The sequence below is a fragment of the Thamnophis sirtalis genome, unplaced genomic scaffold (assembly GCF_051295495.1).
Source record: "Thamnophis sirtalis isolate CommonGarterSnake01/CBP01778 unplaced genomic scaffold, rThaSir2_p1.2 scaffold_1, whole genome shotgun sequence".
Classification (NCBI taxonomy): Eukaryota; Metazoa; Chordata; class Lepidosauria; order Squamata; family Natricidae; genus Thamnophis; species Thamnophis sirtalis.
The window spans coordinates 51,316,491-51,341,374 of NW_028261381.1; the positions used below are offsets into that span (position 1 = coordinate 51,316,491).

Sequence of the window (24,884 nt, forward strand, 5' to 3'; positions counted from 1 at the left end):
TCTTCAAAGTTCAGGGAAAGGCATTTTCCTTGTGCAGAATCATTACTTTGTTCTCTGTAGTTACTTGTAAGTTATGACCAAAGACTTTGAAAAGGGCAGAAGAAAAATTGGCTTTTTATGTCTCCCAGTATAATCAGCTGCAAATACTGATGGCTCTATTCCCTCTGCTTTTATTTTAGGTGAAAGTTGCTTTTTAATGCATGTGGTATTTCATGACTGGTAGTAGAAAAAGAAATCTGCTTATCTACAAGCAACAAACTTTATTTACTTAAAGTTCTGTCCATTGTTAGATTCATGAGATAATATTTGCTCAATCCTTTCAGATCAATTTAATAAGCAATTTCTTTTTCCAGAAGAATCTTTAAATTGTAGATCTGAGATTGGGGCTGAAAATTCTCATTTATCTCACCAAACTATAATATCCATGAGAAGGGCAGGGACATAGAAGTATTGCGTTTTTGTAGTTACAATGCCCTTGAGAATATTTATAATATTGTGTGCTCCTTTGCTGATGCTCTAATGTAGAATCTGACTTTGAAAGAAAAAAAAGACCTTAACATGCCACAAAAATTTCCACATGAAAAAGTATTGTTCTTTTTGGAATTTCCACTGCACATTTAAAATTTGATTTAGCTTGCTCCCCTCATCAACAAAGAATTTTTTCTGTGAGACAATTGTGAGGGGAAGTTGAGGGGATGTTCGTTGCTCAGAATGTTTGGTATTCTGTAATTCCTTGTGTTTTTCAACTGATCACACAAGGACAATCTTACCATTTAATAAAAGTGCATTTTTCTTTTCACTTTCAGTAAACTGACTCTGAAGGTTACACAATGTATTAGGATTATAATTGGCAGGAACAGTTTTAGGGACATCAAAAACACTCTAATTCCATCTCCTGCCCACCACAGTCACACTTCTTAGCAAGTCTCTTAGACACAATATGAGACACAATTGTTTCAACAAAACAATTGCAAATAACCAAATGGTCCAAAGTCAGGAGACTATCCTTTAAAGCAAAGGAAGTTTATATGTATATGCATCTTTGAATCACCATTGATGCCTAACGTCTGTCTGGATAAGTTCCTATAGTTTCCTTGGCAAGATTTAGGAAGTTGTTTGCCATGACCTCCTTCCTAGGACTGAGAGAGAAACTAGCCCAAGGTCACCCAGCTGGCTTCATGCCTAAAATAGAAGTTCCAGTCCCTCAATTTCTGTCTTAATCCTGTCCCCAAATTGGCTCTCTAAATAGAGGAAGGAAGCATGGATAATCAATGACTGATCTAGGATCAATTATCCATAAATCCACAAAAAACATACAATGCATAGGCAAGGAACAGGCCAGGGTTCAGATTTTGAAACTTTGATATCATGATGAAAATGGCATCTTTTACTTCTCTAGATTATTCCTAACCCTGCTAGATGAGTAGGAGTTCTGATTGATATTGTTCCAGAGTCATTTGTTGAGATGCAAGTGACTTTCATACAACTGGACTAAATAAATAAATAAATCACCAGGGGCCAGCAGGGCAGCCCCCCAACTAAAATATCAGGAGTCAGCCTCTTTTTATCATCTAGTTTATTTTATTTCCTCCCTGGCATTTTAAGCAACCCTGAAGGCTATTTTCCTTTACGATTAGCGAAATGTGATTTCTATGACAGGCACATTCTTTAGATGTGTATTGTTTGTAAGCTTCATTTTTTCAACCTGTCATCTTTAATGTTTAGTTTCAGTTTCAATCAAAGGAGAAAGAAAGACTTTTTTTCAAAAAACAAAAACAAAACAATGTATGATCCCATTAGCACAGAATTGTGATGGGCAAACTAATAGGAAGGGAGTAAGGTATATGCAATGTCCTAGGTGTTTTCGGAATTGCATTTTGCTTGTACCAAGGAAGCAGAAAATTATTTTCAGGCCTTCATGCATTCAGTAGCTATCCAAATATCCTTTTTTATGGTTGCAACATACAAGTATTTTTTTTATCATCAAGAGGACACCTCTTCTCCAAACGTTTCCAGGTGAAATTGTAGAAAAAGAACCGAAGTGTCCTCTGGAGCTACTGAGAAGATGCAAGCTTCACTTAATATGTTTTTGCCATACAGTTCACTTCTCTATATAAAACTGATTTTAGGGGAAGGGTAGGAGGGAGATATATATATGTGTGTGTGTGTGTGTGTGTGTGTGTGTGTGTTGTATTTGTGCTGATAAATCTAAATAGATACACACACACACACACATACATACACACACACACATACATATTCAGGCACAAATACATAAAATTTAGAGTCTATCTGACACCATGTCATTCTGTGTGGCTTAGAGTGTTTAAAAGCAGGAAGCAATCAAAGTTTGGCAACCAACCTATCCCAAGGCCTGGGAAAATAGCCAAGTTTTCAGTGCCTTTTTGAACATCGAGGGGTGAGACCCATACGGATCTCAGGAAGAGATGATGTTCTAGAGAAGGCCTGCTTCTTAGGTCCCAATAAATGGCATTATTTAATCAAGGAAACCTGGAGCATATCTATTCTGTCCATGATCAGAAACTGTTGGAGATAGGTGGTTCCTCAAATTAAGCCCTGGGCCATAAAAGGCTTAAAAGATGGTAACCAAGCCCGTGAATTGCACCCAGAAGCCAGCTACCATCCAGTCAGCAATGAGTATGGTAGTACAAATAGACGAGATAGTGATGGGCAAGCATCTTGTTTGAAAGAAGTGCCAGCATGGTAGCAATGTTTGAAACCTTGTAATACTTTGTTTATAAATTGTAGTACAAATGTTGCAACTTATGGTTGGGAAGTGTGGTGTTTTGCTATTTTTGTGTTAGTGATCCTAGCATCCTCTTAATTTCTTCCAGGTTTTAGCCTCATCCACCTCATTGCCACAGGACTCTCCTGTTTCTTTGGCTCTAGCCTCTTAACCTTTGTGATCTACGTTTACTGTCAACGGTGCCAGAGACAATCTCAGGAGTCAACCATTATCCATCCCACCACTCCCAATCATCTTCATTACAAAGGCAACACAACTCCCAAGAATGAAAAGTACACACCTATGGAATTCAAGGTAAGAGACTGCATCCATAGATTGATCTCCTATAAGCTATACTATTCTTTTGCAGCAGAGATAGATAAACTGTGATCTTCCAGACTTAATAAACTACAATTTCCAGCATTTTCACCATAGATTGTGCTGGCTAGGGCTATTGAGAGTTGAAGTTCTGCAACTGAGGGCCCGGTGTACATCTAGTGCTCAGCAGTTCCTAACTTTGCATGCAATTTTCTTGTTTTCTTTTGCAGTACACTTTGAGTTGAATTTTATAATCAGTAAAATGTGGCAGAACTGAATCTCCTGATACGTCTTTGTCTAATTGGAACCTAGCACATAATTCTTCTGATTCTGTTACTCATTTTGTGCCTCCTTTTTAGGCATGGCCTGTCTTCATTGTGGCTTTAAAAAGTCTGTTTTCCCACAGAGGATGGCCTTGTTTTGGCCCATCACGGTCATAAACATAGACTTTGTAATGTAACTGAGACATATTTCTGAAGGGAAGAGTGCTAGTGGATATTACCAAGTCTATGTTTATGACCGTCATGATAATTGGATAATAAGTGCAGCCTCCTAAAGGCTAAACATTCAGATATTGACTGTGCTTTCTTCCATTTCCCTGGTTTTTTTAGATAATGCTGTTCATGTCAGGTTCCTCTCTTCATTCAAATTTTAATCAGTGTCAGAAGAGGTCAGAAAACAGTTTATTTTGTTCAGAGATACATGGAAACACCATGTTGAAATAACCAAATGAGTTGTTTGTTTGGTAGTCTTATTCATAAGAAAGTATTCTCTATTGTGTATGCATTGACTTGGGAACCTTTTTTTTAGTTTTATCTGCAATTTCCCTGATCAAGAAATGATCCTGGGAAGCTAATAAATATTGCATTATCAATTAACACATAATAAATATCTAGCAACTCCAATCAATAAAGTAGCTTGGGGACAAGGGAAAATACCATCAAAAGCAACTGATTAACTTGCAGAGATTATGGGAAAATTTACTATTCTTTGCCAGTAGCAAAGAAGTAAATAGGGAGTAGATACAAAAAGCAGGATGCACTTAAAACCAATCCCAGTTGAGAGCCTCCTTGGAAAATTATGCTTCCAAATAGTGCTGATAATACAGCAATAACAATAGCACCTAGACTTACATACCACTTCATAGTACTTTACAGCCCCCTCTAAGCTGTTCCATAGAGTCAGCATAATGCCCAGAGGTGGTATTCATCCAGTTCAGACCAGTTCGCCCAAACTGGTAGTGGAAATCACAGGTGGGGTTCATCTCAGCTCCATGCTGTCCTATTTAGGCACATTTTTGAAGCTGCACACATGCATGCAATGCAAGCCGCATGCGTGATCAAAGAGCATGCACAGAAGGCCGACCACATGCATGGACGTGCTCACATTTGCGAAAGTGAGTGAATACCACCCATAATATGGGTCCTCATTTTATCAACTTCAGAAGGATGGAAGGCTGAGACGACTTTAAGGTGGGGACAATTAAACTGCTAGCAGTTGACAGATTTTGCCTGCAATACTTCATTTTAACTGCGCCACCACAGCTCCTCCCACAGATTTTCAACTTTTCAAAGTGCATGAAAACAATTTTAAAATAATGTTTAGAGCTGGAAAATAGAATTTGGCATACCGTATCAGTCCCTCAGTCCTGTTTGCTTGTGTTTCGAGCCCTGTGAGTCTTTATTCAGGCTTCCTTTGCCCTATAGGTGCCAGATTGCACATGGAAAATCTATCACTGCCAGCAAACAAATGGAAAGGAAATACTCAGTTCTACTGCTACATAGTTTCACGGATGCATGCATGATCAGTTGGTATACAGGCTAGGTGTATCAATAATAATTTTAGAATCTAGAAGAACTAAATTTATATTGAAGAAAGGGGAGGAAAATTATCCCCCAGCAGAGCCCTCATTATATCCAGGCTGAAAGTAGAGTGGCAGCTCTTTCATTCATGTTTTAGTTGCTTTCTGTGGTTTAAGGAGTTGCATATTTTTCCTCCATATAGAATGCCTTACTTGTTCCTGTACAGGAAAAGTATTGTGAAAGGAAGATTACCAGCGTACCTGCTACCCCCAGTCCAACAACGAGATTAAAACCTACCTTAAAAGCTATGAATAATCAGTTTTGTCTATGGGGATCTTAATCGGCCATAGAAGGAAATATAGTATATTGCTTTACTTCACTTTTTAGAAGATGAAGCAGAGCTAACTAGTATTCAAAGTCTTACAGTACAACCTAAGTTGAGATCCTTGTAGCTTAACAACCTATTTAGAAAAATAATTTGCTGCTGCTTCTCTAAATCTTCCAAATTCAAGTGGAGATTGCAAGAACAGACACTTTTCTATATAAGACTCACTATGATCTCAGTTGGCTAAACTCTAAATTGAATTAGAACTTTTCTCCATGATAGGTTATCTTCTTAATGCAGGAAACCATTTACAGGTAGCCCTCAACATTGCCATTATTGGGACTGGAACTTCTGTTGCTAAGCAAGATGTTTGCTAAATGAGTCATGCCTGAATTTACAACCTTTATCCCCATGACTGTTGAGTGAATTACTGTATTTAAATGCATGGGGTCATTAAACAAATCCAGCTTCCCCATTGACTTTGCTTGTGGGAAGCTGGCTGGGAAGATTGCAAATGGCAATCACGTGACCTTGGGATGATTCAATGGTCATAAATTCATACCTGTTGCCAAGGGCCTGAATTTTGATCATGTGACTACAGAGGATGCTTATGGCAGTCATAAGCATGAGGACCAGACATATGTCATTTTGTCAGTATTGCCATGTCTTCAAACAGTCGCTAAATAAATGTATAAATTGAGAACTATTTGGATGTTAGGAGTATGTGCTCCTCTTCCGATTGTTGCCACCATGCTGCTCTTTAAAATGGGTCTTAACTATACTTTTTATTGGGCGATCCTTTGGACAGTTTTCACTAGAAAATAATGTTGAAATAGCTTAGTATGGTGGTGCAGTGGTTAGAATGCCGTACTCCAGGCTACTTCTGCTGCCTGCCTGCAATTTGGCAGTTCAAATCTCACCAGGCTCAAGGTTGACTCAGCCTTCCATCATTCCAAGGTGGGTAAAATGAGGACCCAAATTGCTGGAGGTAATGTGCTGACTCTGTAAACCGCTTAGAGAGGATTGTAAAGCACTGTAAATTGGTATATAAGTCTAAGTGGTATTGCTATATAAATAGCATGTTTCATTCAATTCTTTGCTGCTATTAATAAGCACACCAATTCCTGCACGTGGGAAAATGGCTAAGCTATTTTCTTTGGAGAGGCCATTGTTATATCTACTGATCAATTGATTACATGCCATCAACTCATTGTTAATTCATAGCAACCCCATGAATAAATTTTCCGTCATGATGATCTGTTTCTAGTTTGAGCCTCAAGCTCTTCCAACAGTACTTTCATCTCTGTTGGAATGGAGTCCATCCCACTTGCTGCCTTCCTGTCCTCTTCCCTTTCTTTCCACTTTTTCAAACATTGGAACTTTCTTCAGAGAGCTGCGTCTTTGCATAATGTATTCAAAGTAGGACAATTTGAGCCTGGTTTTATATCTATATAGGTTTTTTTTACATTTTTTTCTTTGAGCAAGGGCTGTATTTTCAAAGTGGTAAAGCCAGAACAAAATGGAAACTGCCAAAAACCTCCATTCCCTAAATTTTAATGCTAGTTCATTGCTCACTTTATAAAGCAGCTTGAGTACGTTGACAGTTCCTGTTTCTGCAGTAGGTTTCTAGAAGTATTACATATGCATCACTGAGAATGAGCAGAGCTGAATGTCACTTGGTCTTTGGAGCAATCCTCTTATGCCTGTGAGCTTTTTGTGAGATACTCTGATTTGTGGGGAGATAATAGCTCTGTATTTTCAGTTTGGCTTAAGAGGCACAAAGCCCTTTCATATCATCCTTTTTTCTCCAAGTCCTTTACTATATGTCAAATTGTCCAGGTCACGCAGGCAGGAATTTGCAAAGGGTCATAAGTGGAGAGCTAAGGAAGTTTACCCTGTTGGAACATGAATACCATGAAATAATAGAAAATAGTTGTAGCTCTGGTTTTAGATTTTGGCAGTGGTTTGCTCTCCAAGCTTGTTTCAATTTAGTTTCTGAACTTTTGTTATGAGACTAAGTAACTAGGGTTTCTTATCCTATTCTCCTTAGCTTATAAATGTCTTGTGACAAGACATTTATTAACTAAGGAGAATAGGTTAAAAAAATCCTGCTGATGTTACCTAGTCTGGTAACAAAATGTTCAGAAGCTAAATAGAAACATGATTGGAGAACAAACAATTGCCAAAATGAATATCTCGAATTTAGGATTTTTCCTGAGCATGGCTATCTCAGTAAGCAAGTCTCAAAGACTGATGTATTTTGCATTTCCTGAATTGTGAATTCAGTGTGGTGTATACCGGTTAGTATACCAGTTTGGTGTGTAGCAGTTAACTTTTACCAGTTCTAAACCCAGAAACCAGGAGCTTGTCAGTTCTAGTGCTACCTTAGGCATGAAAACTGGCCTAGATAGCAATAGCAGTTAGACTTATATACCGCTTCACAGTGCTTTACAGCTCTCTCTAAGTGGTTTACAGAGTCAGCATATTGCCCTCAACAATCCGGGTCCTCATTTTACCCACCTCGGAAGGATGGAAGGCTGACTCAACCTTGAACCGGTGAGATTTGAACAGCCAAACTGCAGAACTGCAGTCAGCTGAAGTAGCCTGCAGTGCTGCATTTAATCACTGCGCCACCTCGGCTGCCCATGACTTTGGGCAGTCACTCTCTCTCAGCTCAACCTGCCTCACAAGGTTGTTATGGAGAAAACAGGAAGAGGAAGGAGTATTAGCAGGGACGTGCAGTCAGGGGAGGCAGGGGAGGCGGGGCCTCACCAGTCTCATGAGGAAAAGTAAAGAATTTTTAAAATAATTAAAAAGGCCAAGGTAGTTGCTGCCAGACTCCAAGTCACAGTGACTCTGAGTCTGCTTAGTGCTAACTGTAGGGGGAGGCGAGAGAACTATGTACTGTATTAGATATACTGAATTACTTATAAAGTAATAAAGATGGAATAAAAATATTAGACATACATAGTACATAGATAAAATAAATATCAATTTGCAAATTCCACTGTTATTTGTGGGTACAGCTACTGTTAAATGACTGCAGATGAAGGGCATTCTATCGTCCTTTCCTGTTTGTTGAATTCCTTCCAAAACTTATTATCCATTGTTTTTAGGTTACAGTGGCAGAAAGTTGTTTGCAAGTTAATGCGAAAACATTTTTATTAAGCACAAGTCAGCATGAATTTGGAAAATGTAAATTGTGTCAGACAAAAGAAAATCTCTGCCACCCATTCTGTTTCTCTCGTCTCTTTCATCTAATTAAATCCATGTTGATTGATGCAGAAAGGTTTGTTTCAGGAACAGCTTCATTAATTGACTTTCCTGAATTTCCACTGTCCTGAAAACATTAGCTTCTTTCTGTTCCATAATCAGAGGGGAGTCCCTTAGATACCACTAAAATGCCAGGATGGTGCTGAAGGCTATGCTGATGTTTTTGAAGATGATCCACTGAATTTTGTCTTTGTACCATAGATGCACAGACTAAAAGATCATGGGTTATAGGGATGGGTGGGAAAATTCCAATAGGACATAAGAGTCCAGTTAGGCTGAGTTTAGAAAAATGGGTCCTTAAAAGAAAACACTGTAGAAGACTCATGTTGGACTACTAGTAGATGAAGGTCCATTTAGAAAAGTGAAAATGATGCTTAGAAGCTCACTGGCAATATACATGTGGATTGGTTTTCTCCTATCCCAGCTTCTCCTATTTGAAGAGCTATAGTTGAGTAACTGTTTATCAGTGATGAAGTATCTATTTTCCTCCACCACAGAAATTCAGTCTCCAGGGTTTATTGGGAGAATAATTTAAATGCAGTAGGAAAGTTAAAATAGGAAAGGAGCCATAATGGCGCAGTGGTTAGAAAGCCATATTGCAGGCTGACTCGGCTCACTACCAGGAGTTCAGTCCTGACCAGCTGAAGGTTGACTCAGCCTTCCATCCTTCCGAGGTCAGTAAAATGAGGACCCAGATTGTTGGGGGCAACATGCTGACTCTGTAAACCATTTAGAGAGGACTGTAAAGCACTGTGAAGTGATATAAAGTCTAAGTGCTAGTTCTCTTGCTATAAATGTAGATCAGAAAAATGGAGTCAGTAGATGGTGGACTTAACATCTGTAAGGGGATATTAAGCATCTGTTCTGAATTGGTGGATGGAGGAAGTGTGAGATGAAAGACAGAAAATAAATTCTGTTTATTTCCCTGCACAGGTGAAGAATCACCTCATTCTCCAGATATTGCTAACTGCAATTTGTGGGGTGGGAGAACATTGTACTTCATCAAAATCTAACGCTCTCTGACCTATTCAACAACAGAGTGATAAGATGAATAAGTACTGTTGAAATTGGCAGTACCTTCTATGAGTACGTGATTGTAATCTTAATGTCGTAAGCAGTGCTGAAAACTATTCTGAGGAGGTTTTTTGCAATAATCCTCTCTATGATATGAATGGCTAATGCATTAGTTCCACCACATTTGAGATGTCCAGTTTAGGTCCCTCGAGCTCTCCATGAATCCGAGATGCTGAAAAGTAGGGCATCTGCTGTAATTAATGAAGTGGAAAACTTTCAGTTTATTAGGAGACCTAGTCAGTTTGGGCATTATTTAAATGACCCTGCAGAAGAATATGATTGAATATTTTGTAATTATAAGCTTCTGTTTTAAATGTTTGGGAGAAAAAGTAACCCAGGCTGCCAAGTTTCTACCTATTCGGCCAAAACGGTCTGAACTGGTAGGAACCCACCTCTGCTTTGAATGGCTTGCTGTCCTTAAAATGTCTCTGAATATGTACTGTGTTTCCCCGAAAATACGACCTGTCCTGAAACTAAAGCCTTGCCACATTTTTTTGCATGGGCAAAAATATAAGCCCACCCCCGAAAATAAATCCCCTGGACAAGCCCCCCCCCAACCAGGCAGAGCACCGCTCACTGACATAGCGGTATCCTGAAGGCGCCAAGCCGCAGGAGCCAGGGGGGAGAATGGCGCTCACATTGCTTGGCACCTTTGGGATACCGCTAGGTTGGGGACTGATGTTCTGCCTGGCTGGAGGGGGGAGTTGCCAGGCAGCTGCTCTCTTGTGAATTGGCTCCCAAGGAGCTGGGCACAGCCTCAGGGGCGAAGCAGCCATGAGGTGAGCAAGCTCACGAGCAACCGCCCGGCAAACCCCCTCTCCAGCCAGGCAGAGCACCATTCACTGGCCTAGGGGGTATCCCTAAGGCGCCAAGCCACGTGGCCCTCTGCCCACTCCCCAGCTCCCGCAGCTTGGCACATTAGAGATAGCCCCTAGGTCAGTGCATGGAGCTCTGCCTGGCTGGAGAAGGGGGTTGTTCAAGCACCTGTTCCGCCCCCAGCAGGCATGCCTCCTAGCCTCAATATGTCTGTGGCTATCTCTCCCTGCAGTAGCCACTGCTGCGTTCCGAGCATAATATCTTCTCCGGTTCCAAATTCCAAAACTCAAATGGAGCAATCCTGTTGATCCTGCTGGAGTTTCAGCATTTGAGGTTCAAGCTCTGGCATTGGCAGTTAAAAGCTTTCATGGTTTGCAGGTTTAGACATACTTCATTTCTGAAACATTGGAAAACAGGCTACATGCAGTAGGTTGTAGTAGACTAAAGGGACCACATGACTGAGAGCACAAGACACTTGAAGTGTTCCCTCTACCCAAGATCCATCTAATCCATAATATCCGTCTAACAATGGTTAGTCCTACGTTTCCAAGAAGACTCAAGCAGATAACTTCCTTTCAAAACACACCACTGTCAATTCAACACATATGCACGTGCACGCACGCATGCACGCACACACACATGCATTGAGCATGTGCAACAGCCATTTCATGGGGAGAGATGGACTATTTTGATCCTATTGGAAATGTTTTGAAGTACCATATTACACACTCAAAATAGTTCTGTTGCACCCAGGAATATTTCAAATTTGAAAAAAAATTGCACTCTCATAATTCTGTCTCTGTTTTTACTACCTAAAATGGCTATGCAGAATAATTGAAACGGAAATAAAATATCGAAAGGATCTCAGAGGATTAATGAATCTTGAACCTGAGTCATTGGGCTTAGATCTTGTATTTAGTGTTTGAGGCAATCTTACTTTGAGCATCGGTTGCTGGAAAACATTAAAGGTGGGGGGTGCAATTTTTGACATCCAAAATGTTGGCTTTCCACAGTCTAAAATGAAGGAAAAGGATGACTTTCTGCATGATCAGCAGACCTCTAAAGTGCTCTTGAGGCAGTTAAATATGTATTAGCCAAATCTGAAATATTCAGTGCAAGTACTTTTTCACACACCATATAATTTAGCCATGGTTGCTGGTTTATTAAAAAAAAAGGGGGGGGGCAGGAAATGGATACATCGGTGTTAAAAAGAAAATCACACCCATTAGTGCTGACCATATAGGGAACATTCTTGGAATTGCTCAGAAAGTGTAAAGGAAAGATTAATCATTCCCCGGGTCTTTAATGAGATTGGCCAAAGAGAAAAACAATTCAATTAAGAAGAATTCAAGGAAGACACTAGTCACTTCCAAGCTTCAGGGATGCCCCTGATGCTAGCCATATATTTAGGGGGGCAGGGGGAGAGAGCTGAATGAAAGGATGAAGATGCCTGAGTTAAAAAATTACAATCTGGGATGACTTAAGTGTAGAAAATGTCAGCAACCCTGAATCAAGCAAAATTAAGCAGAAGAAAGGCTTGTCTGTCAAAGAAAACCAGACTTATGGCATTCATAGAAATGACATCCTTAGGCATAGGAGGAATGTGGATGTCTCTGTAAGGTGGCCTCCCCATCATTAACAATATGAGACCTGTTTTCATCTGGTTAGCACAGTATGAACCTTAGCCCTTCATTCACCATTGAGAGTCATTTTGCTGTAGGCAAATATCTGTGCCATGGACCAGAAAACATCCTCTGGTTTTGTTTTTGTTTCTGTATTTCTGTTTTAGGGGAAGTTGAAATCTTAGGGGGAAGAGAATCAGTGGATATTTCAGCTGGGAAATGAGACTAGAAAGAGAATGTGATGTCGCTTGACAGTGTCTTGTTCCTGACAGATAGTCATTTTAGCCGCTCCCAAAAATAATATTTATTCCACCTCATTTTGCATGATAGCGATAGCAAAGCAGGTTTTCCCATTTCCAGAACTATGTGACTGAGCTGGGCACGTATTTGTAGATATTTGTTTTTCCCTTCCAAATCACACTTTCCTATCTTTTAGCTTGCTCTTTCCATTGTCTCTGCTTTTTCTTTTCCTGCTTCCTTTGTGCCTATCTGTGGTGTAGAAGAAGTAGCCATCTCTCTGCGGTACACCCAGATGATCCATGAAAGGCATCAAGAGGGAGATGGTACCTGATTCGACCACTAGTCCAAAGCTGATGGATTGCAGCACATTGGAAAGCTAGCATCGGTTTCTCTTTTGTCATCATTTTTTCATCACCACTCTAAGTAATCCAGACTGTTTTACTACTCACGAGTTGCATTTGGAGCAAAGGATCCCCCCCCCCAATCTAATTTAGAAAGCCTTGACAGATAAAATGGCAAAGCAGATGTTGTCAAGGGATGGAGGCTGATCTGAAAAGGAAAGAGTTTGGTGACAGGTTAAAAAAGGCTCTGGGGGATAGAAACTGCATTCTGTCTATACTCTCATCTTGCAATGCTAAATATCCCTTCCAGGGGCTTTTGATTTATATCATGTCAGCTAGGGAGGGAAAGCAAGGAGTTAGCATTACAGCTTAGTCAAATGCCATTAGTGCCTCCCCCAACCTCCTTTTAATTCATTGAGCAATCAGCCATGCTAGGAAGGTGTGGTCCCCGTGCAACGAAATTACTCTGGCAGAGCACTGATATATCTTGCAGTGGTGTCATTAGCCTTATGGCAGGAGCGACAAGCCCGGTACACTTGTCACATTTTTTTAATATCAGCGGATGCTCCTACTTAAGGGTTTGAGTGTATGGTTGTCTCATGCTCTGCAGAATAATAGCAAACAACCTTTCACTGGCTTCAGCCACTTTATTGATTGATAGAATATCTACCATGAAGTGTAGGCTTATAGCCACTTGCTGAAGGTGGGTGGTAGGAGGAGATGTAAATAGCAGAATAAAATGGAAAATGTGATAAATGAGCCCTCTGTAGCTTACCATGCCCATCTTTCTAGTCATTTTGTAAGATTGCCCACAGGTGGCCTCCAAAAACTAAATAGGCTTGGGTACCCAAAATGTTTTTCAATTTCTTATCAACACCAAAATGGATCGCACACCCAGACTTGGATCTCTGTTGTATACAGAGATAGAGTTAAGCACAAGAGGTGATAATTAGGAAAGATTAAATATGCTAGTTGGAAAGCTTGGGTTGTTGCCATTGGATGGTTTGAGGACAGATGTGTTTCTGCCACAGTAGGATTATAAATAGAAGATTATAATTTGGCTTTTGAGCTAGAAGTTTCTGAAAATTTCCCTAAACTTGGAAGAGTAATCTGGTCCATCGTTTAGATAAAGTTTGGCCTATTTCTAACTAATCCTAACTTTTGTTATCCCGCCCATAATGTTTCTCCTTAAGTGTAATTCAGTACTGTTTAAACTTTCTAATTTCTTCTTGTTGTATATTTAGTAATGTTAAAAAATAATCTTGGATTTAAATTTTGTCCTTTATTATACTCTTCTTACTGTCAAATACGGTTTGGGGTGAAAAATTAATTGCTCGTGTGTTTTTCTGAAGGGAAGAGAATTGTAATGTGTTTTAAGGAGAGATCAGTTGAGAAACAGAACAAGTAGTTAATAGCCAATAGATAAATGTTGATAGTATTTATAAGAATGTATATTTGTGAATGTATTTGAAAGGAAAAAATAAAAAACTTTATGCAAAAAGAAAAGAGAGAGAAACAGATCAAGAGCCAGATTTAGGAATTGGAGTGCAGCTGCCTAATTTTTTGGTTCATCAACAGTTTACAAAGTGATGATAAGAGCATCAGCTTCCAAATACAAACACATCTGTGGGTCTTGGTTTTTATAAAAGTGGTAGGGCACAAATTCTCCACAGCTAGAGGCATTGTACCCCAACCAACAAAAAGTTTGTACAGAGAAGCACAGCTTAGCCAGAGGGAAGTTTATAACTGGAAGTGGTACTAGAGAACAGAAGAGACAAGCATTTTAACACAGAGAAAAGTAGGATGAAACTAGATATAAAATTATTTTGTTCTTCTTTTACAGACACTGAACAAGAACAATTTAATACCAGATGACAGGACCAACTTCTATCCTTTGCAACAAACAAACGTGTACACAACAACCTATTATCCCAGTACACTCAATAAATACGACTACAGGCCCGAGGCCTCCCCTGGAAGGACCTTTACTAATAGCTGATGATGATCTGCCTAAGAACTGGATTACTTCCTATATGTTTTTTATTTTTAAAATTGAGTTTATGGACCAAATATTGGCCCAATCTATAGGTGTAAATATTATAAGTGGGCCTTTTATTTTTTCTCTTATCGGTGGTCTTACTTTCAAGTAGCACATCTCCTTAAGTGGATCTTCTGCTTATGGATAATGGGTGGTCTAGGATATTTGAGGAGTATTCAGCTAGAGATAGCAGATCCTTTACGGATATCACAGTTTGAGTTGTCCCTTCGGTGTCTGATACCAAGATAATCCTGGAACCAGCCCTAATGTGCTAAGTTTGCGTGGAATGATATGACTATCCAGTACAACTTCGGAAATTCTGTGGACATTGAAAGAGAAATCCTAGCAAAGTGCTGAGACTTATTCTTCATATGCCTACAGGTTAATAGTATTAGGAACATCATCCATCAGACATATTCAAGAGTTCGGCTTTTAAGCTTCAGAATCATCAGCATTTTCTGTGACATGGCAAATATATGCAAGCAACCTTTAGTGGGAAAAATCCTGTCAAGATTTATAAAACAAATGAGATAACTTCACACAAGAGAAATGTTTTGAAGCATTTCTAAACAAAGTGGTAAGACTTTTAAGTTTGGATACATGAAGCATGGGCTTTGGATGCACAAAAGATGGTTGATTCTCCTGGACAATAGGAAGAGAGTGAAACAAGAGCCATGGAAGATTCTGATAGAAACTTCCCTCTTCTTGCTTTGATTCCAGGAGATTCTTAAGACACCGTTGGACTGATGGCCCTCTGCCCTTGTTGAAATTACCAAGCTTTGTGCTAATGCTGATTTTATTTTTTATAATTTTTTATTCACTTGAACAAAGAAAAGAATATTGATTTCAGTATGTCTCTAAAGAATGTCTCCATAGTGTAGCCTAACCCAGAAAGCCTACGGCAAAGTCCTTTAGTGTCTTCCAGCCAAGAAAGAAATACAATGTACATCAGTAGCTGCCATTGTTCACTAGTATTGGAGCAAGAAAGATAATTATTCTGCTCCAATTAAAATAAACGGGGATCTGTAGCATTTTGAAACAATCCAACCCAGCCTTCAAAGATTATCTTTTATGCTGCGTTACACCAATGCGTCTAGTCGTGTCATTTTGGGCTAGATGAGTCTCTTGTTAATGATACTTTCTCATCATCTAATGTATACATTCTTGGTGCTAAGCAGTGAAGATGGCCGCAATATATATAGCATGGGATAAGAATGTAAGTCAGTTCCTACATGAATTCTGATCTGTTTGCTGTTGCTGGATTGTCTGTGCTTTAAGCCATTGGTTTCCAACTCAGGTTGACTAGCATTGAACACTGAATGGACAGCTGCTGGTAGTACCTTCATTAATGATCTATTGGAAGAATTGTCTGAGAGGTGGCACAGTCCAGACCCTACACCCAAGCAAGAAAGCCAGACTGATAAGTTACTCTAAAATGACTCAGGATGCTGTTTTAAAGTGACGAAATGATCCCGGGCTGATACCAGTGTCTCATTCTACCTTACAGAATCAGAAGTCATAAAACAAGCATTAGTGCCTAAGCTGTGAAAAACCCTGGCTGAGTGCATGGGACAGATATGATTTAGTGATTCAGATAGGATGTCCTCTACGGATCTTTCTGTTGGCTAATGAAAGAGAGTGATTGGGCAGTCAAATTGCTACAGGCTCCTAACCCAAACTAAGCCCTTGTAGGAAGGTGTGTCAAGTTCCTGTGAGAGCAAACTGTGTACATTTCACCAGCAGAAGCCGCTGCTTGTGCAGATCTGTAATAATTGGGATACTTCTTATTAACTAATTAACACTTGAGGTCTGTAAGAAATTGTTGGACGAAGGCCAGAGTGAAGCATTGTTTCAGACAAGAGTTCCATTTTTTGCCAGAATTCATTTTGCAGCAGTAACTGCAAATTAAGTATTCATTATCCTGTTGTTTTGCTTGAGTTTTTTTGCCATGTGGGGATCCAGGTAGATTTTTTCCAGTGACTTAAATAGTGGGTTTTCATTCATTTTGCATATTTTTTTTCTTCAGATATCAGAAATCATGGCATATTTCAGGGCAGGGATATTTTTATGTATTCTATCGCAATTCTTTCTTCCCAGGGACCCAAATGTGAAAAATGATAGGCTTTCAAAAATAAGAATCACCATTCTTAAATCAGTTGCATATGCTCCTGAAAAGAAGAAAATCGAGGGAAGCAGTGGGTAAAAAGTAATTGGAGCTATTAACCATGCAGTGTCTGCTTGAGGGTGGCATTTTTTCTAGCCCAAGTTAATGCTTCCTAATTCACAGGGAAGGCTATTGACATGAATAGTCTTCTGTCTCCCATGGCTTTATGCTTTAGGCACAGGCTGCTGGTGTTCTTGGTGATCAGTCCTTTCCACTGTGGAGGGATTGTCTAAATGCTTGCTTTCCCATGTGCTGACTGCAATACCAGCGCAATGGGAATTTCATGCATTTTGCAAACAGCGTTCTCCCTGAAAGAAACAAAGCTCCGGTCCCTCTGTTGGGCAACCAGATTGTCTTGCCTTTGATATGGCAATAGGCCCACATGTGTTGAGGTGTACCTCAGTCTTTTGCTGCGTGAGAAGAAGAAAAACACCTCAAAGCATTCCCACACTTACCAGATCATTCTTCAGTGCTGTCCAGAAAGCTGCTTTGGAATATCAATCACAACACCAAGGGAGAGACCGGGGTGGACGTGGGGATAATGAAATTGAATTTTAAATTACATTAAATGCAAGCTTCTGGGGAACTGGGTCTTAATAATCTTATGGTCAGGCATCAAGGAGATGTTTGCAAAAGTCTACTATTAAAAAAAGCACTAGAATGAAAGCCAAATGGATTAAAGCCTTCCCATTTCTTACACTTGATAATGTCAGCTGCTTATTTGGGTGACTTTAGGTGGCATCTGCAAAATCTAACCAAGCAGCTGTGAAAACGAGTCGCTAAAGCTAGTTGTAACTAATAGTTATTTCAAAGGGCTGTACAGAGTCCGAGTAAATGGCTGAAGGGAGCACCGCAGCCATTCAGGTGTTTAGAAGTGAGATTTGAAACTTTTCATTAATTCTGATCTTCACTTGATAGTTTGTTTCCTTCATTAGAGAGGAATTGGAAGAGGGAGGGAGTTTTTCATATTTGGATAGGACGGTCTATTAACACCTTTCTTTTTCATAATTAACTTCTGTGATCTTTTGGGTGTGGGAAATTATTGCTATACGTGTTTCATTATGGATCATTATCTTATTACATTAGCTTTTAATAGGTACGGTTTTTAGAGATTTGGCAATTTGCTATTACACACTCTGGTTCAGCAATTCCTTACTGGCAGCTCTAAAAACTTTCTTCCCAGAAGAGCTGAGTCGTGTAAATGGAATTGACAGCTCCTGCTGCTGCCATCCTTCCAAGGAAGCCATATTGACAGGAGAATGTGAACTGTGCATCTTGGGAAACCTTCCAGGTTCTGAATTGGAGCCAAAGGGTCCAGTGAGTCAAAGGAGGAAGAGCTGATCAGCCTGTTACAAGACTGTCCTTCAACAGTTTCTCTGTGTTCCTGTGGTTTTCTTCAGTGGTGTCTTCTTCTATCACAATAGGAATACGGAGCATGTTTACACTGATAAAGCAACCAAGCTTCATCACAACTCTATGCCAACCATGTACTTACTCTGCTGTCTATTTCTGCCAGGGCACCAAAATGCAATGTGGGTCATTTGTGTTGTCTCTTCTCTAACTTGAGGAAATACGGTCTCCTTTGCTGAACTGTCGTGACGCCATCCTGAACTGCCCGCTGGTCTAGAGACTGTTCCAGAGCACGATCCCGAATTAACTGCTGGGAGTTCATTTGATGCGTATCGTTCTTAAATAAAGATGCCTAGTATCGCGGGATTAAGAAAAACCTGGAGAAGGAAATGTCATTCCAAGGGAGAATGCGTATTTCTATGACTCACCCACATCCGAGATACACATGTATACCTATTGCCTTATTTTTTTTTTTAGAGAATGATACATTAAATTAAGATCTATATAAGAAGTGGGAATGATTTGAATTCTTTTCAGAGCATAATTTAGGACTATAATTTCCTAGCATTATGAAATCTATTGAGACAAAAATATCATTCAGAGTTTAATCTGTGTAATCATTACTCACGCTGAATGTGAAATTTTCTTACCCATGCAAACTATAAATTCCATGAAATCCTCTTATTCAAACACTGGTAAATATATTGTTATATATTTATAACAGAAATGTTATATATTTACTGCTGAATGTCTAAAAAAATAAATTTAGAATAAAATGAAAAAGAAAAAACAGAAAACGGCAGCACTAAACTTTCCTGATAATGTTAAAGGAAATCCTACCCCAGCAGATTTTAACAAACACTTGGTTTTTCATAGATCAATGATTTTTTCATTGTTTAATGAAAATTGAAAAGTTGACTTTTTAACTAGAAATGTTCATCTTCCCCTGAAAAAAAATATCCATTCCTGTTCAGAATGGCAAAGTAAACAATGTTTGTATTTGCTCATACTTTATGAATAAACAGCCCAAATTGACTTAGTACTTTGTTGCAATTGTCTTAATTATCAATAAATGGATGTGAAGCTAGAACTTCAAAGTTAACCATTCAAGCTTCTTTCCAATTTTGTTTTTATAATTTTGTCGCAGACACCTATGGCGTTTTGCAATCTCATTTGGCATGCAAAGTTGACTCAAGTCATGACATTAGTTGGGTGATCACTTCCTTTGGTTTGCTGTTCAGAACTACTCAGATGCAGCCATTCAATGCTGCCTGTTGGGAAATGATTCCTGGGTTATGTGTATTTGACAATGAGTGGGGGTATGAGTGTACAGTGAAAGCCAGTTTGGTGTTATGGCTGAGGCGCCAGATTAGAAATCAAGAGGCCATGAGTTCTAGTCTTGCCTTACATCAGGGGTGTAAAACTGGTAGCCTGCGGGCCGGATGTGTCATGCATAGGCCATGCCCACCCCAGCTCTGCAAAGGGAAAAAAACATTGCAAAACATCACATGGCAGCAATGTGATGCCGCAAGTTTGACACCATGCCTTAGATGAAGCCAGTTTGTGTCAGGTGCTGCTTCATTTAATAATCAGTAAAGAAACTACTCAGCTCCATTCTTAGAATTAAGTGTACTTTTACTAATTACAAACGATGAGTAGTGAAGCAAAGCTGAGTCTGAGTAAATTGGCGTGAAAGCAATGGATATCATGTATAATTCAATCCCCTCCCCTTGGCACCCCATTTCATAGTCCAATAATAATTTACTCAACTGTCAGGTGGGAGATATCTTCATAAAGCATCATCAGGCTGGAATGCTGGACAGTTGGCCTTGGCGGGAAACTCCCTTCTTCCACATGCGCAGAGAGATGGTCAGGACAGCTTCTAATAACACTCCTCCAGCACATAATGATTCCCCTCCCAAATACCATGCCCCCCTCCCCGTTTCAATGGCAGCTGAAGCAGCAGCAAAGCAGAGGCTGACATCCGTCCCTCCTCCAGAAAAGGGTGATCACACCTGCAGAAACGAAAGAACACAGACAAACAGATGAACAACATGACAGAGAAGAGAGAAAGGGGAAGGGGAAAAGGAAAATTAGCAGTCCATATAGAAATCAGGGCTTGTCAGGGTAAGTGGAGTAGAACTTGCGGAGCAGACGAGGAGCTCGAACATAGGACTTGTCAACCCATTGAGTGTGAGATGGGGGGAAATGTTTCCAAGCCACAAGATACTGTATACAGTTCCCCCATTTACGAGAGTCCAAAATCTCCCAGACTTCAAAATGCTGCTCTCCCTCTATCAACAGCGGGGCGGGCGGAGGCGGAAGAGGAGTCCTTAATGGAGAAGTATGTTCAGGTTTCAGGAGATTAACATGAAAAACAGGATAAACCCGGCTGAGATGCTTAGGCAATTGGAGGCGGACGGAAACAGGGTTGATGATCTTGATAATTGGAAACGGGCCAACATATTTTGGGCCCAACTTCTTTGACTTTTGAGTCGTTTGAAGAAACTTAGTGGATAAATAAACCCAATCACCAACCTTATAGTCATGAGGTTTAGATCGTTTCCTATCAGTCTGCTTCTTATGTGCGCGGTGTGCAGCATCCAGCGCCCGGTGTGTCAAAGGCCACATCTCCCGAAGGCGATCACTCCACTTGGAGAGTGAGGACACTTGTGGTTTCTCATGAGGAATCTCCAGAATGGGCACAAAATCTTGCCCGTATACAACACGGAAAGGGGTAAAGCGCGTGCTACTGTGCACAGAATGGTTGTAAGCCACTTCAGCATGAGGCAACAATTCCACCCAATCATCCTGCTGGTAGTTGATGAAACAACGAAGATATTGCTCCAGCACAGAATTAGTCCTCTCGCAGGCCCCATTAGTCTGAGGATGGTGGGAGGAGCTTAAGCCCTGGGCGGAGCCAATCAGTTTCTGGAATTCTTTCCCAAACAGAGAGGTGAACTGAACACCCCTATCTGAAATGATGCGGTCCGGCACGCCATGCAAGCGATATATATGTGAGATGAACATCTTAGCCAGATGGCGGATGGGATTTTGGAGCAAGGAATGAAATGAACTTGCTTGGAGAATAAGTCAGTAACAACCCAGATTACTGTATTTCCTTGACCCTCCGGAAGTTCAACAATGAAATCCATAGAATCTCCTTCCACGGGGCTTCCGGGTGAGCTACGCCTGGAGCAATCCTTGGGGTTTTCCTGGAGGGCATTTCGCAGCGGCACAAATGGGACAACTAGCCACATAAGACTCAATGTCTTTTTTTCAACGAAGGCCACCAAAATTGTCTCTTAACCAGGTGCAAGGTTTTGACGAACCCAAAGTGTCCAGCCATGCGAGAGTCATGAGCCCGTTGGAGGACAATGGTTCTAAAGGATGCAGGGACATATAATTTTGCACCAATCCAAGCTAATCCATCCTTCATGGTGCATTCATTCATGTGTTGCTGGAACCAATCATCCTTTGTAAGGCCCCCCTTTAATTCAGAGATAAAGTCTTTTGTGACCTCCAGTTGTCTGACTTCTAGTGACAACAGGAGCAGCCAGACTTCTTGTGGGAATGACAGGTTGGACCACATGGAGCTTTGAACTGTTGTACTGCAGAAGCCTGGACAAAGCATCAGCCATAAAATTATTCCCTCCCGGAATGTATTTCAAAGTAAAATTGAACCTATTGAAATGTTGAGCCCAGCACATCTGTTTGGGAGATAGCTTCCTGGGAGTTTTCAATGCCTCCAAGTTCTTATGGTCAGTCCACACCTCAAAAGGGTGTTTAGCGCCTTCTAGAAAGTGATGCCAGGTCGTCAAAGCCCAATGAACAGCAAAAGCCTCCTTTTCCCAGGGCTGCAATTTACCTTGGGCATTTGCTTGAAGCAGTACTGCCCCCACTGCCACATCACTGGCATCAGTCTGGACCACAAAAGGCGCGTCCATGTCAGGGTGTTTCAGCACGGGTTCCTCTGCAAACAGGCATTTCAACTTCTCGAAAGCAGCCTGACACTCCATAGTCCAGTTCAACGGTTTGCTAGGTTTGGGCTTCGCTCCCCCTTTCGATTTAAGGAGGTTAGTGATAGGGAGAGCTATCTTAGCGAACGAGGGAATAAATTGATGATAGAAGTTAGCAAACCCCAAAAACCTCTGTAATTGCTTACGTGTGCGTGGGGCCTCCCATTCGGTGACAGCCTTAACCTTTGCTGGGTCCATTTCTATTCCCTTGTGGGAGATCCGATAGCCCAGGTAATCAATCCTCTCCTGATGAAATTCGCACTTGGACAATTTGGCATAAAGTTCTGCAGCACGGAGTTTCTTCAGAACAGTGTGAACAAGCTTCACATGTTCTTCATGTGTTTCCGTGTAAATAAGGATATCGTCTAAGTAGACCATCATGCCTTTGTAAAGATGGTCATGCAAAAGTTCATTAATTAGTTGCATGAAGACTGCTGGCGCCCCCTGGAGGCCAAATGGCATTACTCAAAATTGGAAACAACCAAGGGGGCAGTTAAAAGCAGTCTTCCACTCGTCCCCCTCCTTAATTCTGACCCGATAGTATGCTTTCCATAGATCCAATTTAGTGAAAATTCTCCCCTTCCCTAGTTGGGCTAGCATGTCCTTCATTAGTGGTAAAGGGTAGAGGTTTTGGGCAGAAATGCAGTTCAAATTTTTGAAATTCGCACATAAATGGAAGGAGCCATCTTTCTTTTCTCTGAACAACACTGGGGCAGCTACTTTGGGCCTTGCTGGTTCAATGAAGCCTCTTTCCAAGTTTTTGTCAATGAATTTCCTCATTTCGTCCATCTCCCTAGGGGTCATTGAATATATCTGGGGTTTCGGGAGCTTCACCCCAGGTAGAATATCAATGGTGCAATCTGTGGCCCTATGAGGGGGCAACTTATCAGAGGATTTTTCACTGAACACATCTTTCAGGTCCCAATATTCCTTCGGAATTCTTTCCTCCCCTTCAATTTTTTCCTGCCCTCTGGCCGCTAGGTTGGGGACAGTTTCATTAGACTCCGGAGTCTCCATCTTCCCCTCAGGGGGTGTGGCAGACCGAATCCGCAACCACCCATCTCTCCAGTTAATGCATGGGTTCCATCTACGGAGCCATGGGAGTCCTAAAATGAGGGGCCGGTCAATCCCTGGGGCTACAATAAAAGTTATCATCTCTTGGTGGGTTCCCAGCCACATCTCAATGGGTCAGTAGAAAAATGAGCAGGATCGCCCCCCACAACAGAGCCATCTAATTGGCAAAATGCAATTGGGATTTTTAAAGCTCTCAGTTTCAAGCCCATTTTCTCAACTATTTCTGGGCTTATAATGCAATGTGAGCAACCAGAATCTAAAAGAGCTAGAATGTTTTCCTTTGTGCCAGAAGAGAACACTCTAAGCTCAACTGGGATAAGCATGGGCCCCGAGTGGGAACTTACCCAGTGCTTTGCGTCCTCATAGTCACTGTTGTCAGATGAGCTGGGGCTTCCGCTCTCCCCTTCCTTTGGCTCGAAGCGTCGAGAAATCTCCTCCCCTCTCAAAGCAGGTTCTTTTTTTCTTGCTGGGAGGCTTCTCAGGTTTTTTCTCCCTCCGGGGGTGGGGTGAGCGGAGCAGTGTGGGTCATCTTGACTCAGCAATTCACAGCACGATGCCCCTCCTTCCCACAGTGGAAGCAAACGGAAGGCTTGAGCTTGCCTGTGAATCCTCCCCTTCCCCCTTTCTGCACCTTTGGGAGGGGAGATTTAGTGGGGGGAGAGGAATCCTCAGCTTCTCCCTCTTCCTTGTAACAAAGTCTAGCCAAATCAACTTCAATATCTGCAGCATGTTCGTACCAAGGTTCTAAGTGGTGGGGAATTCTTCTTTTTACGCACTGCTGGTAAACGTCTTTGTTCAAGCCATCTGCAAACTGATCTAACAAGGCTTCTTCAGACCATCCCTTCATATAAGCTGATAATTCTTGAAATTCCTGTACATATTCAGGCACAGTCTTTTTCCCCTGTCTGAGGGTCATAAATTTTAGTCTAGCCCGGCGCTCGGTGAGAGGATCATCAAAGTGTCTTCTCATGGCTGCCATAAAACCATTAAAATTCCTCAGGAGAGGGGAGTCACTATTATGTAATCCGACCATCCAGTCAGCTGCTTTCTTCTCTAGGGCCATTAACACTATTCTTACTTTAGCTTCATCAGAATCCAGGTCAAGCCCATATATTTGCATATAATTCCAAACCTGATTTATAAACAACCCCAATCCACTGGGTTCTCCATCATATTTTACGCTTAAAGGTGGGACCTTAGCCATCCGACGTCGCCTGCCCACCCGCTCTCGGAATGTCTCTAGCTGCAGGGGGAGAGGTCAGTGCTGGGTCTTCTTGTGCACATTCCCCTTCGGCCCCCCCAGTCTCCCTTAAGCTAAGCAACGGGTACTTTCTCTCTAGTTCCTCCGCCAGTCCTCTTTCCACACCATTCTCTCGAGCCCGGCGTTTGCCTCATGCCTCTTTGAGGAGTTTCATGGCTTGGGCCATCTTGTAGTCTTCATCCTTAGAGCCATGCCAGTCAGCAGCTGGTTTCCTAGGCCTGCTCCTCATGACTCCAGTTAGTGGTTCATCAGGTTCCTCTTTCTGTCCCACTCCCCAAGTCCACCTAGGTCGAACAGTAGGTTCCTCCACTCTCAGGTTGGCCAGCATTTCTGTTAATGATGGAGCTGCTATTGCTCCCATTTCTTCCTCCTGGTCACTGCCTTGTAAAGACATTTTTTTTTCTGTGAGGGCACCCCCATC

The 24,884-nt window shown here is 41.2% G+C and overlaps 1 protein-coding gene across 7 annotated transcripts in view; it reads left to right on the forward strand.

Annotated features, from left to right (window-relative positions):
- The window catches only part of SEMA5B (semaphorin 5B), a 596,333-nt gene extending 577,182 nt beyond the window's left edge, over nucleotides 1–19,151 (forward strand). For all 7 annotated transcript variants that reach the window (XM_087711803.1, XM_087711804.1, XM_087711802.1 and 4 more), the window contains 2 exons: nucleotides 2,856–3,061; nucleotides 14,401–19,151. In XM_087711803.1, the coding sequence (XP_087567929.1) occupies nucleotides 2,856–3,061; nucleotides 14,401–14,556 (362 nt within the window). In that variant the 3' untranslated portion in view covers nucleotides 14,557–19,151. The remainder of the gene's footprint in view (nucleotides 1–2,855; nucleotides 3,062–14,400) is intronic.
- The last annotated feature ends 5,733 nt before the right edge of the window (nucleotides 19,152–24,884 follow it).